The following is a 17,322-nucleotide window of genomic DNA, read 5'->3' on the forward strand; positions in this document are numbered from 1 at the left end:
AGGCCACAGAAAGTTTCAGAGAATTGTGGATGTAGCCCAGTTCATCACACAGATTAACCTACCACCTTTGAGTCTGTCTACACCAACTGCCTCAGTCAGCATAATCAAGAACCTTTTCCCTCTTCTCCCCTGTCCTGTCAGGCATTAAATACAAAAGCTTAAAAACATGCACTACCAGATTCAGGAACTACTAATCAGTCCTCCCATAAGCTAGGTGTAGTCCTGACCTCTCAACCTACCTCATTTTGGACCTTTAATTTTATTTTTATTTTCTCTGTAACACTGTAACACAATATTTTGCACTCTGGTACTTTTCTCTTTGCATTAGCTGTTGCATTCGTGTATGGCTTAATTTTACTCATCTACAGTATGATTTGACTGGATTGCATGAAACCTAAGCTTGTCACTGTATCTCGGTACACATATAAACCAATAACAATTCTCACCAGCTAGTGGTGGCTCAGCAATGCACCTACTGTAAACATGGAGTAAATCCAATCTCCTATCAAAGTAGATATGAGAATTTATAATAACATGGTATAAATATTATATAATTATTTGTCAAATTGTAGATAATGTTATACCTGTTTAAAAAATAGAAATGCTGGAAATACCAAATTTGCGCAAGACAAGGTCACTGCCAGTCCAACTGACCTAGCAATGTCTTCCTCATAAACATGTGGGACCTGGTGTCTTAATTGGGAGAATTGTCCCAAAGACTGGCCAAGCAACAGAGATCCCCACTTTCACAGAAGCCATTCTTCACTAATGCAACTCATGCCGTATGCATATTCTAATACATTGGCAAAGTTACAGATGGTGTGTATCTGGTCCAGATAGTTGTCTGGAATGTCAAAGGTTGAGGGGAGACTTGTTAGAAGTGTGTAAAATTATGAGAGGCATAGGTAGGGTAGAGTTAGAACTTTTTTTCCCAGAGTGGAAATGTCCAACACTAGAGTATACAATGAGGTGAGAGGGGAAAGTTAAATGGAGATGTGGGGGATAAGGTTTTTACACAGAGAGTAGTGGAGGGCTGGGGGGGGGGTTAATTTGTAGAAAGAGTTGATAGAGTACGTTAGGTGCAGTTCTCTGGAGCATTACATAATGAGACCAACTGTGGAATTTGCTGTTGTAAATCCAACCTGGTGAAATAAGACAGGTTTAAGTAGAAATCCTCAGGGAAAACATGTCACAATGTGATGATATTTTGCAAGTAATTTGAGGAAAAAATGTTTTGCCTGAATATTGGTATGAATGAGGGATGTTTTGGCTAAAATAGATTAGGTTAGAATAAATTAGATTAAATGTTTGCCAGTAGAGAAACAAGAACAAGCAGTTAATGAAATATTTCAAAATTCTCAATGAATGTATGATTCCTTAAAGAAATAAAAACACCATAAACCAAGTTTGGTGGTTAATTGTAGAGGTTAAAATAGTTTCAGATTGGAAGGAAGGAAGGAAGGCAAAGTGGAGCCTTCCTGCTGGTTTCCGTGTTGCAGGTTTGAGGAAGACAGCCACTGGACAAACTCGACACCACCAGCGCCACCATGTGATCAAGACTGTTCTACCGGGAAAGAAGCTGTAGACAGTCAGCACCTCTACTGAGGCTAAGACAGTGCCGGGGTTAGCTTGAGATGCCAGAACCTGTTCCTGCCCACGGACAGCGATGGATTGTACACACACACACACCGCACACAAACACACACACTTGCCTCTTCAAGCCAAAATCTGAGCTGCCAGGAAGAAACCTGTACCATTAGAACCTCCTCTCGGGGCTAAAGGAAGTTGGGTGATGTTGTTAGTAAAGGAGGAAATTAACAAAATGGACATTGGCTTGGAGCTAAGAAATATCAAGGGACAGAAAACCTTGGCTCTCAGACAGTAGTGCTGATATAAGTGATGTAATTAAATGGGGAATGAGAGGCTGCAAGAAGATACAAACAACTGTTATGAGTGATTTTAATCTGCACACATTGGTCAAATCAAATTAACGATAATACTACGGAGCAGAAATTCCTGGAGTGTGTAATGGTTATTTAGATCATTATGTTGAGGACATATAACTTTATATAACTAGATTCATTAAATTGTATAGCACAGAAATGGACCCTTCAACCTATCATGCACTTGTCAACCTTTTGCGCATCTGCACTAATCCTGTTGTCCACATTAGAACCATATCCTTCGGTGCATTGCCTATTTAAGTGTCTGCATAAATGCCTCTTAAAATTTCTTCATTGAGATGAAGAATGAAGAAACCAGGTTCCTGAAGCTGAACAAAGCAAATTATGAAGTTATGATGTGCAAATTGGCTATGATAGATTGGGAACTATACAATTTATCTCCTAGAATTAATCTCGCACTTGGTTTATTGTCCAGTTGCCTTTCTCAGGTCATTCTATGGAAAAGCTTAGCGTTGGTGACCAAATAACAACAGCAATAGTTGGGTAGACCACCCTGCTGCTAGTAGCGCAGAAACATTGCAGACAGGCTTATGATTGGCTTGGGGAGGGGCCAGTGACGCGGTCGGCTCTGATAAGGGGCTCTCTCCCCCTTTCGGGGAGAGAGCCCCAGCCTAGGACCGTGTCGCGAACGGTGCCAGGTGATCGAGAACAGAAACATCCTGCAGCGTGCTCTGATGTGTTTGCGAGTGCGTATGGGGATACGTGAGTGTGTACAGAAACATTCTGCGGCGTACTCTGCTGTGTACTCGGGGTTTGTAAGTGCATTCGGGGATACGAGAGGGGATATACGGGGATATGTGCCTTATTTGGTAGTGTAAAAAATTACTTAGTGAATCAAACTCTGTGGTCTGAATATGGTGATTTATTGAACACAACAGCATGAAAGAGCTTTTGTGCCTATGCATGAATAATGAAGAAAATAGGGATAGTATAAGATTTGAAAAGATGTATAAAATTGCCTGAAAAAAACTGCAGGCCTAAAGATTAGGCGCAGTTTAGAATTCAACAAAAGGATTCAGTAACCTTCTTTTTACCATTTACCTTTAAGGATTAAAATCTTCCATAAATATGTGAAGGGAAAACGATTAGTGAAAACAAATGTTCTTACAATCAAAAGTATAGAAATTATAATTGCGAACAAAGAACTAACACAATTAAATACATACTTTGGTTCTGCCATTTTCAGAAAATAAATACCCCCACCCCCCCAGAAATGTTAGGGAATCAAAGATCTAAAGAGAGGGAAGAACTGAAGAAAATCAATATTAGTATAGAAATTTAGTAAAGAAATGGCACTGAAGAAATTAATGGATGATAGGCCAGCAATTGCCCTGGACTAGACAATCTATATCTCATGTATAAGTATGAAAGGAAATTGCCCTATAGATAGTGGAAAGATTGATTATCTGACAATCTTTAGATTCTGGATTAACCATATAGATTGGAGGGTGGTAAACAAAACTGCACCATTTATAAAAGGATGAAAGGAAAATGTTAGTATGGGGAAAAATACTACAATTTATTGTAAAAATGCAACAGAAAACTTGGAAAGGATTAACAGGTTTGGACAAAACCAGCAATATTTAATGATCATGTTTCTTGAAGAGGCAACAAAGAGGATTGATGATAGATGTTATCGACAGGACTTTGGCAAGGATTTTTAACAAAGATTTTTAACAAGGATGTTTAACAAGGGCCGGTCCAGAAAATTAGAATACAGGGAATCTATGATGAGACAGCAAATTGGATGTAAAATTGGCTTGGTGGTAGGAGGCAGATTAGTGGATGGGTTGTCTTTCAAATTGGAAATTTATGACCAATGGCATGCCACAGTGATCAGTGCTGGCTTATTTATTATTCATCATATATATTAATGATTTGGAAGAAAATTCAGGTGTTATGATTAGTAAGTTTTCAGATGAGACCAAAATTGGTAGTTTGGTGGACAAAGAAAAAGATTGTCTGAAGTTACAACAGGATCGAGATCAACAGCGGAAATTTGACAAGTGCAAAGTGGTGCACTTTTAGAAGTTAAACCAGGACAGGACAAACACAATGAATGGCAAAGACAATTTAAAGCTCTTCAAACCCAATTGTGTTGTTCAGCTGATCTTATCTCAACCCTGTCTTGCTTTTGTGGTTCCATAATTCTTGTCATCGTTGCCTACAAATATCTATCCATTGAATGGCTGACTAATCTTGTTATATCTTGTTGCTCTGGGCTACCTGTATCAAAGGGATGAGTTTTTTTCTCACTCCACCTTATCGACTCCATTATTTTTTTAAACATCTCAATGAATCATCCCTTTCATTTTTGCACTCATATGAATGTAGCAAGTCTGACCTTTTCTCTGACATTAGCTTTTTAGCTATCAACCTGGTTAATCAGAGCTGTACCTACTCCAAGGTCAGTTTCTTTTTCCTGACGTGGTTATCATAAATGAATGCTATACTGCAATAGAGTAATATTCCTTTGAACTGCAGCCCCCTTGAGATTATGTATTATGGAGTCCTCCTTGGTGTCGTTCCTTTGCTGAGGACCATTGATTAGAACAATCCTCTACCTCATTTGGTATTTAACCTTGTAATATACCAGTCATACATTTTTTTTAAACTGTAGATGTTGGAAATTTTAAATAAAAGCAAAAATGCTTAAAAAAAAATCTAGCAAAACAGGCAGCATCTATGGAGAGAGAAAAATAAAATTAAAGTTTCAGATCTGTGACCTTTCGTCTCCTACCTGAGTGTTTATGTGGGCATTCACTGCTTATTGCAAATTGTTTGGTGGCCGTTCAGGAAAAATTCCAATTCCGTTTTGTGTAGGTTCTATCTGAATTGAATTGAATTGAATTGAATAAATTTTATTAGCTAAGTATGTATACATACAAGGAATTTGCCTTGGTGCTTTGCTCGCAAGTACCAACATGACATACAGTAAACAATTAAGAATAAAACATAAAACATTAAGAATAAAACATTATAGTTTAAACAATCTCTGCAACCATCCCATAATTATCTGATAATTAAGGTTATAAAAAGGTCCCAGTTCATCCCAAAGTGATATACAGTAATCTATTATGGTATAGCAAACTCTGCCAAGCAAGATCTCCAAAAACTAAATGATCAGATTAATTGCTTAATTAATATTGATTGTGAAATAGATATTGGCCTAGACACTATAATGTCTGGGATCTGTTGCATCTGTTTGAGAAGATAAGTGAACGGTTTAATATCTATCCAATGGTAAACATCTCTGACAGTAGAACATTCTCTCAATGCCAGTCTGAAGTGTGGGTTTGTCTCTGGGATGAGGATTTAATGTGAGGGTATGATTCTGTATCAAGAACAGAAATCAACTGATAGTGAATATACAGATGTGGTTTCTGTAGGAGTAGCAAAAATCTAGAAAAAGTGTTATGAAAAATCTGCTGAAGCTATGTGGAATAATTTCATCCCTCCATTATACGACTTACAGTTCCTGTTTGGGAGACTTGCATGTTTGAGATTACCTTAAAACACAAACGGTCCAGAAGAGGGCTCCAAACACATATCAAATCAGCCAACATGCTAATTTTTTCATTAATTATTTCCCTCATCCCAAATGATCGATCTGAGGCTTCTCAAGCTCTGAATTCCAACGTAAAGTTGGTATGTGTGAAGCATTTCCACGCTGCACTGAAAGACCATTGAAGGGATAGCATTCTCTGTTGAAAATGTGAATCAGACATTGAGATAGCATTGTGGCACCGCATGCAGGGCTTCAGAAAAAAAGAATGAACGGAGAGTTTTGGTTGCTTTCCAAATGAAGTAACTGCAGATTTGCTTCTGTGGGTTGGGATCTTGGGAGAAGCAAAATAAATTAATGTATTTGGTGCTTTTGAGTAAACGTGTTTGTGAATATGTCTCTTGCACTGCCATTGTTGACTAAGATATTCCTGACACATTTAGCTAGCATCAGCTGCTTGGTTGTCCACTACCATTCATGACCAGAGGAAGCAGGCCTGCAGTGCTTCTCTCTAATCCATTGATTGTCAGATCTTGAAGCGCCATCTATTTTTGCTTTTAACATGCACGAACTTCACCAGGTTGGTTTTTAGATATGCCTGGTGCTGCTTCAGCATAATGTTCCGCACATTGAATCGGATTAATCCCTTGCCTTAATAGTGATGGTAGTGTGATGGATGTGCATGCCACAAGGTTACAGATTATGGTGGTGCACATTTCTGCTGATAGTCCACTGGGCCTCATGGACGCCCAGTTTTTATCTGCCAGATCTAGTCTCGCACAATTATAGTGCCGCATAACACAATAGAGATTGTGGTCAGTGTGAAGGTGGGTCTTTGTTTCCTCTAGTGTCGAAAAATGTCAGTCAGAAGTATATTTGCAGGGATGACACCAAATAGATTCATCCCGTGCGCTGGTTCACTCACTACCTGCTACAGACCCATTCTGGCTGCTGTGCCCTTGAAATCTCAACAGACCTGGTCGCTGGTGGTGCTTACAATCTATTCATGGTGATGGACATTGAAATACACCATCCAGAAAACATTCCCTGCCCTTGCTACTTTCTGTGCTTCCCCCAAGTGGTATGGAAACAGTGTGATACAGCACGGAAACAGGCCTTACAACCCAACTCGCCCATGCCAACCAAGATGCCCATCCAAGCAAGTCCTATTTGCCTGCCGTTGACCCATATCCACTAAACCTTTCCTATTAGTGTATCTACCTGTCCAAATGTATTTTAAATGTTGTTACTGTACCTGCCTCAATCACGTCATGTGGCCTTTTGATCCATTTATGCACTACCCTCTCTGAGGAAGAAGTTGCCCTTCGGGTCCTAAGGCTATGCCTTCTAGTTCTTGATTCCACAAACTTGGGAGAAAAAGACAATGCATTCACTCAATTTATGCCCCACATGCTTTAATACACCTTCTAAGATCATCCTACATTCTCCTATGTTCTAAGAAATAAAATCCTAGCCTGCCCAATCTCTCCATATAACTCAGTCCATCGAGTGGTTGCAACATCTGCATAATTATTTTACACAATGTTTCCAACTTAATGGTATCCTTCCTAAAGCAAAGTGACCAAAACTAAACACAACATTTGAAATGTGCTCCCACCAATGTCTTCAACAACTGCAACATGAAAATTCAACTCTATACTCCATACCCTGACTGATGAAAGCCAGTGTGCTAAAATCATTCTTCATTCCACTTTTCTTATCCAGCTGATCAAGATCCAGCTGCAACTTTTGATAACCTTCTTCACTGTATATTGTACAACTTATTTTACCATCATTTGCAAACCTACTGACCATGCCTTGTACATTCACATCCAAATTGTTGATATAGATGACAAACAACAATGGACCCACACTGATCCCTGATGGGGTCACCTCTAGTCATGGGAGAAGGAGAGGGGGGGAGTAGGGCTGGGTGGGGGGGAGTGAGGGGGCAGAGGGGAGTGGGGGTGGGGGGAGGGTTGAGGGACGGGTGGGAGTGGGGGGAGTAGGAGTGGGGATGGAGTGGGTGAGTGTGGGGGAGGAGGGGCATTGAGTGGGGGGGTGAGGGTCCTAGACCAATATAGGAGAGGCTTTGGGTCCACGGCTCGCTCTGGCCGCAGTGCTGGCGCCACAGTGCCGAGGTGAGTGGCACCCTCTCCCCTTCCCTGTACCCCCTCTACGAGGAATGGGCCCAATAGGTCCACTTGGTCTAGTAGTCCTCCAAAACTTTTTTATCCATGTCCCTGTTCATTCTTTTGAATGCTGCAATAGTATCTGCCCCAATGACCTCCTCCAGCATCCCATTCCATTCCTCCAGCATCCCATTCCACAAACCCACCAACCTCTGAGTAAAAAAATGTTGCCCCTCAGGTTGCTATTAAATATTGCTTCCCTCACTTTAAACATATGTCATCTGGTTCTTGTTTCCCCTATCTCTTGTCAAAGATTCTGTGCATTCACCCTATCTACCCCCATCAAGATTGTATACACTTCTATAAGATCACCCCCTCAGTCTCCTGCACTCCAAGAAATAAAGTCGAAGCCTGCCTAACCTTTCTCTGTAGCTCAGGCCCTCGAGTTCTGGCAACATCCTCGCTACACTCTTTCCATCTTAATTACAACCTTCTTATAGCATGGTGACTAAAACTGAAAAACAGTACTCCAGGACTTCTGTAGCAACTTCCAGCCTCTCATCTGCCACACTACTGCTTTAGATCTCAACCCTCTGCCAATCTAGCTTAAATTCTCCCCAGTAGTATTAGCCAATTTGTCCAATCAGATATAAGTCTCCCTTCAGTTACGGTGCAAACCTTTGTACAGGTCACTTCTGCCCCAGAGATACCAATTCAACATGGAGGAACAGCCGAGGAAGGACAGTAGTGGTAGAGTGAAAATGCCTTTGTACAATTATATTTGACTTTGGTGAGATCACATTTCGACCAGGGAGTACAGTTTTTGTCTCCTAAACTAAAAAAAAGGATATACTTGCTGCGGAGAGAGTGCAGTGAAAAATCACCAAAATGGCTCTGAGGTAGGTCTCTTATATGCAGAATGACTCAGTAAATTTGGCATCAATTCACACTAGCTTAATCCATTCTCAAGAGTTTAGAGTCAGAAGTGATCTGATTGCAGAGTGCTTAGACAGTTCAACAAGATAGATGCAGTGAAAATGGTTTCCCTGGCTAACGGGTCAAGAACCAAAAGTCACAAGATCAAAATAATGAGAGGCCATGTGGGGCCCCAATGAAGAGAACATTCTGCACTCATGATGATCAATCTTTAGAATTCTTCTGGCGGTGGGCTGTGATGGACCACCCATTGATAGCATTCATCGAGGCAGATATTAGAGGAGCTAATGGATCAGGGGGCAGGGCAGAGAAGTGAGATATGAATTGTTCAGCGGGAATGAAGAGTCGAATAGCTTACTCCTAGTTTTCCTTGGGTTATATCCAAGTTTTGTGTTGACCAGGGAGCGCTTCTGTCTGAAGATGTCTGGGAATATACGGAGCGCCCCTCCTGCAATCCGTTATTGAATCTGAATTTATGCTCTGGCTGGATGATAACGGAATTTGGCGGTGCATGAGGTCGGAGCTGGAAATGGAAATTGCACCTGCTGGTGTCCCACATCACCCATCAATGAGCGACTGGACCTGTTGGATGTGTCCTTGGTGGGGGCTCGGTCTTGTCCAAAGACCACCTACAGTGTACCAATCTGTGGATGCTGGCGACTGCCAGTCTCCGGTAACTTCCCTCTTGCAGCCAATGGGTTGGGTATTGTTGACAGGGGCCGGCGCCGATCGCTGCCTCGCTTCACTCGCGCTCCCTGTGTTGAAGAAATTGGACCTCGCAGCTTTGGAGGGAAGGCGTAATCCGGATCAACAACTCTCCCAAGTGTTGAGTGGAAGGGATTCTGATGATTGCTGTCAGCGGGCAGCCCCCCCTCTCTGAGAGCTGAGCCCTGTGCTCCGGCGCGAGTTGGATTGAATGTTTCTGAAACTATGTAAAAGGAGCCGGGATTAGAGCGAGTTCCCGCTGGAGATCGTGTGTGTTTGGGCAAACAGGCGGATATTGGCGCTGACACTCCGGGAGAAGGGCTGGCGGCGTCGGAGTGGGTCTCGGATCCGATGGGAATTGCGGAAATTTGGAAGCAAATCGCCGGGATTGGGGGAAATTATGGCGTTTACGTTCGCGGTCTTCTGTTACATGCTTTCGCTGGTGCTGTGCTCCTCTCTTCTCTGCTTCGCCATCTGGAACGTAAGTAAGGGAAGAAATCAAACGGTGCCCACTCAGAACAAGAGGGGGAGAGATAGAGCAACTGTGATAAGGTGATCGGCGAGGGGGCTCGACGAAAGATTGGGGAGAAAGGGAGATACGGGGCGACGGTGGGGAGAACGAAATTGAATAGATGGATAAAGAGACGAAGGGGAAAACATAGGTGAAGACCGAGAGAGGAGGGAAAGATGAAAAAGATAAACTCAGTGGAGAGGTGGGGAAAGAAACTGGAGAGAGAAACATGAGCTTTCGAGGGGTGTAGGGAGAGGACTCACGAAGGGAGAGGGGAGTGAGGGGAATGAGGGGGGAAACTGGAGAGTGGAATAAGGTGGGAGCTGGGAAAGACACTCGCAGAGCAAAAGGATGGGAGACATTTGGAGGGAGGAGATGTTGATTATGAGAGAGAGAAAAAGGGAGAATGGAGAAAAAAAAGATGAGTTGGAAGAAAAGAGGGCACAGAGGGGACTAAAGAAGAGACAAACAAGATAGAAAATGGGGATCAGTTGGGGCATGAGAGTTAAAATGAGATGAGAAAATGACTGAGAAGCTCAGGACTACAAATCCTGAGCATTCCGTGTAAAATTATGCCAATCATTTGGTATCTGGTCTATATCTTGTCTGTGTAACCCTGAACACATTGTTTAAATAGGTGTAACCCCTTATTATTAAACAGTGACCAAGTTCTCAATTTCTCACAAAAGGAAACCTCCTGCACATATCCACCCTGTCATGACCACTTGGGATCCTAGGCTTCAATTAACTTATTAGCCAAATATCTGTTGTTACTAAATCTGGTGTCTTGTCTCAGTAAACCTCGATAAGCATTGGGTTTGTTTCCTGAAGATGTCAGCTTGTATCAGGTTTGAACACACCACAAATGGGTTATACCAAGGAATTAGCCAGTGTCTGAATACACTTCAACAAACAGGGGTGTACTGAGGACTGGTCCGGTCTGAATAAACCTCATCAAATAGTGGTGTACTAAGGATACTAACCGGTGTCTGGAATGAATAAATCCCAACATCCAGAGATGTACTGAGGATACCAAACGGGGTGTGGTCTGAATAGACCACAACATGCAGGGTTTACACTAAGAATATCAGCCAGTGTCTGGTCTGAATAAACCTCAATAAACAGTAGTGTGCTGAAGATACCAGCCAGTATCTTAACTGAGCAAACCCGAACAAACAGTGTTATCTGAAGACTATCAGCCAGTAGCTTATCTGAGTATAACCTGACAAACTGTAAACACTGAGCCTGATATTGTGACTAAATCAGGTAAGACTGTTTTTCTCATCTCCTTGTCCTAAATTCAAGTTTGAGATTTATAACAAGACAGACAACTAGGAACTTTATCTTTATAGATTTATTGTATTCATTTGTTGTAGCTTCAAAAGAAGTTATCACTGTTCTTTTCACTTTCATAAATCAGTTTTCTTCTTTCAATCACTTCAGCTAAAACCAACCCACAGATCCTCAACTTGTCTGCCAGTTGCTATGTACAAAAAAATCCTCAGATATCAGGCTGGATCAAGTGTACTTTTTCCAAGTCAATTGGCTAGATCACTGGGGTGCTGGCTGGAAGGGCTAAATGGCCTTCTCCACCTATTTTCTATGTTTTTTCTATCAGTACTTCATCTGATTTTTTTTTACAAGATGTACACGTTCAAGAGTTGCATCATGTTGAGAGGATTTTTGCACATCCAACATATATGGTATAAGAATTAAAACAGAATACAGGAACATCCAATTAATTGCATTGATGATATTGCAACCATTGCTACTAACTAATGTTGTGCACTGTCTCAAATCAATTATATTTTATTAAGCATTGAACTGCTCATTCTATTTTGTTGCATTATTCTTACTATATTTTTTCAGAGGAGTTTGTTCTTGCAAGAATTGGTTTCAGATTCAGAGAAGAAGGATAGGACAGCCAAATAAAGCTTTTAGGAGCTTTATTCACACGCACCACACATGTATTTCAGTTTCAGTTTAGTTGATTGTCACGTGTACCGAGGTACAGTGAAAAGCTTTTGTTGCATGCTAAACAGTCAGAAGAAAAACTATATGATTACAATTGAGCTATTTACAGTGTATAAATACATGATAAGGGAATAACATTTAGCGCAAGGTAAAGCAGGGAAAGTCCAATCAAGGATAGTTCAAGCGTCACCAATGAGGTAGTTAGTAGTTCAGCACTGCTCTCTGGTTGTGGAAGGATGATTCAGTTGTCTGATAACAGCTGGGAACAGATTCAGTCCCTGAATCTGGAGGTGTGTGTTTTCACACTTCTATTACTTTTGCCTGATGGGAGAGGGGAGAAAGGGAGTGGCCAGGATGCGACTCGTCCTCGATTATGCCTTGCCAAGGCAGCGTGAGGTATAAATTGAGTCAATGGAAGGGAGGTTGGTTTGTGTGGTCTGGGCTGTGTCCACAATTCGCTGCAATTTCTTGTGGTCTTGAATGCAGCTGTTCCCAAACCAAGCTGTGATGCATCCTGATAAAATGCTTTCTGTGGTGCATCTTTAGAAGTAGGTGAGAGTGGTAGGGGACTTGCTGAACTTCCTAAACCTTCTAAGGAAGTAGAGGCGTTAGTATGTTTTCTTGGTTGTTGCTTCAATATAATCACCGACATTGGGAATTGCAGTGACAAAGGTTTTCAAAGTATGCCGCAGGATATAGATATGCTACAGAAATGGGTGGAGAAATGGCAGATGGAGTTTAATCCGAGGAAGTGTGAAGTGTTGCATTTGGAAGGTCAAATGCAAGCTGAAAATATACAGTTAATGGTAAGACACTGAACAGCATTGATGTGCAGAGGGATACCAAATCCTTTGCACTCTGAAAGTGGCAACACAAATAGATAGAGTGGTAAAGAAGCCATATGTTCCGCCGCTTGCCTTCACAGTTGGGGCATTGAGTGTAAGTCAGGAAGTCATGTTGCAGCTTTATAGGACTTTGGTCAGACCACATTTGGAGTATTGTGTGCACTTCTGGTCGCCCCATTGCAGAAGGGATGTGGAGGCTTTGGAGAGGGTGCAGAAGAGGTTCACCAGAATGCTGCCTGCGTTAGAGGGTGTAAGCTAGAAGGAGAAGTTGGACAAACCTGGATTGTTTTCTCTGGAGCATTTGAGGGTTGCAGGAGACCTGATAGAAGTATATTTGATTATGAGAGACATAGACAGTCAGAACCTTGGGTGGAAATGTTAAAGACTAGAGGGCATAACTTTAAGGTGAAAGGGCCAAAGTTTAAAGGAGCTGTGCGGAGCAAGTTTTTATTCAGTCGCTGCCAGGGTGGTGGTGGCAGCTCTGACAGTGGCATTTAGATAGGCATATGGATAAGAATGGAAATGAGGGATAGGGATCATATGAGGCAGAGAACTTTAACTTGGCATCATGTTTGGCATTGAAATTGTGGGCCAATATGACTTGTTCCTGTGCTGTATTGTTCTATGTTCTATGACTTCTCTTGTTCTCATGAGTTATTATCTAAGCTTCAGGTTTTTAGTTTGGTTTAGAGAATCAGCGTGGAAACAGGCCCTTCGGCTCACCGAGTCCGCACCGATCAGCGATTAAAACTAGATGCTGCTGGTCTGCACCAGTGGAGCGGACAAAGAGACAGTGACAAGAAGAAGTAGCAGCCAGTGAGAGGGGAAGGAGCCCCAGGATGACTGCGCGCGTCCTGTCAGTGGAGGCGGTGTGAAGAAAGCACTGCCAGGGCCAGGGGCTACAACGTGAGCCCCATTAACACTACTACCCTACACACACTAGGGACAATTTACACTTATACCAAGCCAATTAACCTACAAACCTATACATCTTTGGAATGTGGGAGGAAACTGAAGATCTCAGAGAAAATCCATGCGGTGACAGGGAGAACGTACAAACGCCGTACAGACAGCACCTGTAGTCGCGATCGAACCCGGGTCTCCAGCGCTGTAAGGCAGCAACTCTACCACTGCGCCACTCTGCCGCCCCTGCATGTTTCTGCATGTGTGTCTGCACTCATGGAATGGAGAGTGAGAGACCATAATGAAGCTAGATACCATATCAATTCATCACATTAACAAAGCTGTATTCTTCCATGGTCAGAACATCATTTAATATTTGGGGTATGCCAAGAAGCCATCCTCAGATCAGGATGGAAAGTGGGGCTTCATGTTCTGTGTGGCTGTCTTGAACCAATGTCCCCAATGCTTCCACCTTATAAATCCTTCCATTCTTTCACTGGTATGTTTGATGAAGCCATAATAAAGTAAACCCTCACTTTAACAGACCCCCTTACAAACAGATTTTGGTTGCAGCGGAGGGAACAACTGATGTTACCCTTGGTTTGCAAGGTGCACCAGTGAGCCCTTCTTCACCAGCTGTTGTGGCTCACGTTGTAGCCCCTGACTCTGGCTGTGCTTTCTTCACGCCGCTTCCACTGACAGGACGCGCTCAGTCATCGCGGGGCTCCCTCCCCCGGTCACTGGCTTCTTGTTGCTGTCTCTTTGTCCGCTCCACTGGTGCAGCCCAGTGACATCTAGTTTCAAGGTGAAAAGGTACAAAGTGCTGGACTAACTGAGCAGACTGAATCAGTCTGAAGAAGAGTCCTGACCCGAAAAGTCATCTCTCCATGTTCTCCAGAGATGCTGCCTGACCTGCTGAGTTACTCCAGCACTTTGTGTCCTGTTGTGTATTAACATGCATCTGCAGTTCATTGCTTCTACCACATATCATGATAATACTTTACTCGGTTATAATAGACAATCAGCAATAACGGATTCCATTCTCCCTCCCTATGGTCTGTTATAACGAGGGTTTATTATACTACTATTTCCCCTCAAATTCAACTACATGACCCCTGTGGCCTCACCCCCTCAGTATCATTATAGCTGCCTTCCACTTGTGCTGTCATTCATATAGAACATCTGTCATTGGATTAGAAGCATAGAAAATAGGTGCAGGAGGATGCCATTCGGCCCTTTGTGCCAGCACTGATTGTTTTCTAAATCATTGAGGCCATCTATAATGGATTAAGAACATAACTCCCATAAATGGCACTGGTAATCACTTTGGAGACTATTCTTTCTGACCCCTCCCCCCCCCGCCTTATCATTAATAAATTTTCTCCTTCTGTAAATGTGAATAACTCAACCTCATCATTGATGGTGAGTAATTTGGATATAGCCTTTGAATCATATCTCCCTCCGCTCTGTTTAGTTCTGATAATATCTCCATTAACTGATTTCTCACCACCTCATTGTGCCCCCATGCACCTTTCACACCTATTCAATTCCAGGCAACTGCCTCTGCACCAATCCACTCTCCCCCTTCCTAGCAATGGTGTTGGGTAGACTAATGGGACTGATGGTTGATAAATCCCCAGGGCCTGATGGTATGTATCCCAGGGTACATGGCTGGAGGGCGGCACGGTGGCACAGCGGTAGAGTTGCTGCCTTACAGCGAATGCAGCGCCGGAGACTCAGGTTCGATCCTGACTACGGGTGCTGTACTGTAAGGAGTTTGTACGTTCTCCCCGTGACCTGCGTGGGTTTTCTCCGAGATCTTCGGTTTCCTCCCACACTCCAAAGACGTACAGGTATGTAGGTTAATTGACTGGGTAAATGTAAAAATTGTCCCTAGTGTGTGTAGGATAGTGTTAATGTGCGGGGATCGCTGGGCGGCGCGGACTTGGTGGGCCGAAAAGGCCTGTTTCCGCGCTGTATCTGAAATATGAAAAAATAAAATATGAAAATATCATGTGCAGACAAACTACAAAACCACTTTGCAAACTCAGACATGAAACGTAATCAGAGCTCCATGTTAATCTTGTTGGCATTCAGTGGATAATTATTGAGGAGTATTACCTCTCTTTGGGCTTCAATTGTCCTCTGAAACCAACATATTTCTTTACTTTTAATTGGCAATTGTCTCACTGACATGAGTTGGTTCTAAATAGATTGTTTCAAAACCCATTTCTTTCTGGAGTATTTATCAATGCCCTGACATTTTAGTTCTCTCTCTTTTCCTGAGCCGTATTCATTATTTCATGATCTATTGTTGCTGTGTATTTGTGCATGCCTATTCTTCATTTCAAATTCACAGTGCTTTTCCACATGTTCTTTGCCTCATTTAAAACCAATGGTATCATCCCATACAAGCTTTCCTCAAGCATTAATTTGGTTTAGAGAACTGCCTGGTCTTTCCATGTCTTGGGTCGTGGTCATATTAAGATAGTTCTTTTAAGTTAACGAGAGATAAAAATTGAACTTTCTCATAAAAATAATATGAGATTGATATCTGCTCACAAAAGCACAAGTAAATAGGAACAGGAGTAACCTAACAGGTTAATCAAACATACCCCACTGTTCAATATGGTCATGGCCAATCTAAGCTGGCTTCAACTCCTTTCCTGTTCCAGTTCCATTTAACTCACAATTTCACAATCTTTCAAATACCTTTCTACCTCCACTTTAAATATATCAAATGATCGAACCTCCACTAACTTTGGGGCAGAGATTCATTCCCCTTTGAGGGAGAGATTCTGTTTATGAATTATACCCAGATAATTTAATTCAATTCAAATGCAATTTTGTAAGAATTCCCATTTTGGGACACAATTTCTCCATTTATGATTAAAGATATCCGATTGGAGTTGCCGTTTTATGTTCTGCAGGAGCTCTAGAAAATCTTTCCTGCCCAATACCATATTCTCATGACACTTTTAAACTACTGCAGTAAACCTTCACTATGACAGGAGGGAGGGTGAGGGGGAATGGTGTCCGTTATTGTTGATTGTCTGCCAGAACCGAGTATTATCATTGTATGTAGTTGAACCAGATGCTGCTTGATCCGCTGCGTTCCTCCAGTACATTGTGTTTTGCTTTTGTTGGACTGACAACTTTTGTCAAAGTTCATGTCTGCCTCCCCAATTAGAACTTTATTTGTCAAGAAGCAACAATATCCCAAAAATGTTGCTTGGATAATAGGATGTTACTTGTAAGGTGAGGTTGGACAACTTGCATTGTTTTCTCTGGAGCATTGGAGGTTGAGGATCTGATAGAAGTACATAAAATTACGTGTGGCATTGATGGAGTAGCTAGTCATAATCTTTTACTAAGGGTGGAAAGATTTAATACTAGAGGACATAGCTTTAAGGTTAAGGAGGTAAGTTTAATGCGGATGAGTGGGGCAATTTTTTTTAGAGAGGGTGGTGAGTGCTTGGAACGCGCTGCCAGAGGTAGTGTTGGAAACAGATCTGTTAGTGCCACGTAGAAACTTTTAGATAGGGTTACCTGGTCTAGATCAATTAGATAGGCTAGATTGACTTTTAAGCAGGAACTTCACTGTCACTTCAGCTACTTGGTTTCGCCTTGGAGGAAGTGATAGCATGCAAGCCCTACCACAGATGCCAAGCATCCTTCTGAGTCTCCAGTTTAGACCCTTCTTGATGTCCTTCTCAAGATCATACCTGTACTTGTTATATGACCCTGTATCTCCAGACTTGAATGGCCAAGATACGGTCAGTCGATTGCGGACGTCCTGGTTTATCCAAGGTTTCTGGTTAGGAACACTCATATGATAGACAATAGA

The 17,322-nt window shown here is 42.2% G+C and overlaps 1 protein-coding gene across 1 annotated transcript in view; it reads left to right on the forward strand.

Annotated features, from left to right (window-relative positions):
- The first annotated feature begins 9,114 nt into the window (after positions 1 to 9,114).
- Positions 9,115 to 17,322, forward strand: part of cnih3 (cornichon family AMPA receptor auxiliary protein 3) — a 35,344-nt gene continuing 27,136 nt past the window's right edge. The window contains exon 1 of the mRNA XM_078398869.1: positions 9,115 to 9,723. Coding sequence (XP_078254995.1) covers positions 9,643 to 9,723 — 81 coding nt within the window. The 5' untranslated portion in view covers positions 9,115 to 9,642. The remainder of the gene's footprint in view (positions 9,724 to 17,322) is intronic.

Source organism: Rhinoraja longicauda, chromosome 5 (genome assembly GCF_053455715.1).
Source record: "Rhinoraja longicauda isolate Sanriku21f chromosome 5, sRhiLon1.1, whole genome shotgun sequence".
NCBI classification, from domain to species: domain Eukaryota; kingdom Metazoa; phylum Chordata; class Chondrichthyes; order Rajiformes; family Arhynchobatidae; genus Rhinoraja; species Rhinoraja longicauda.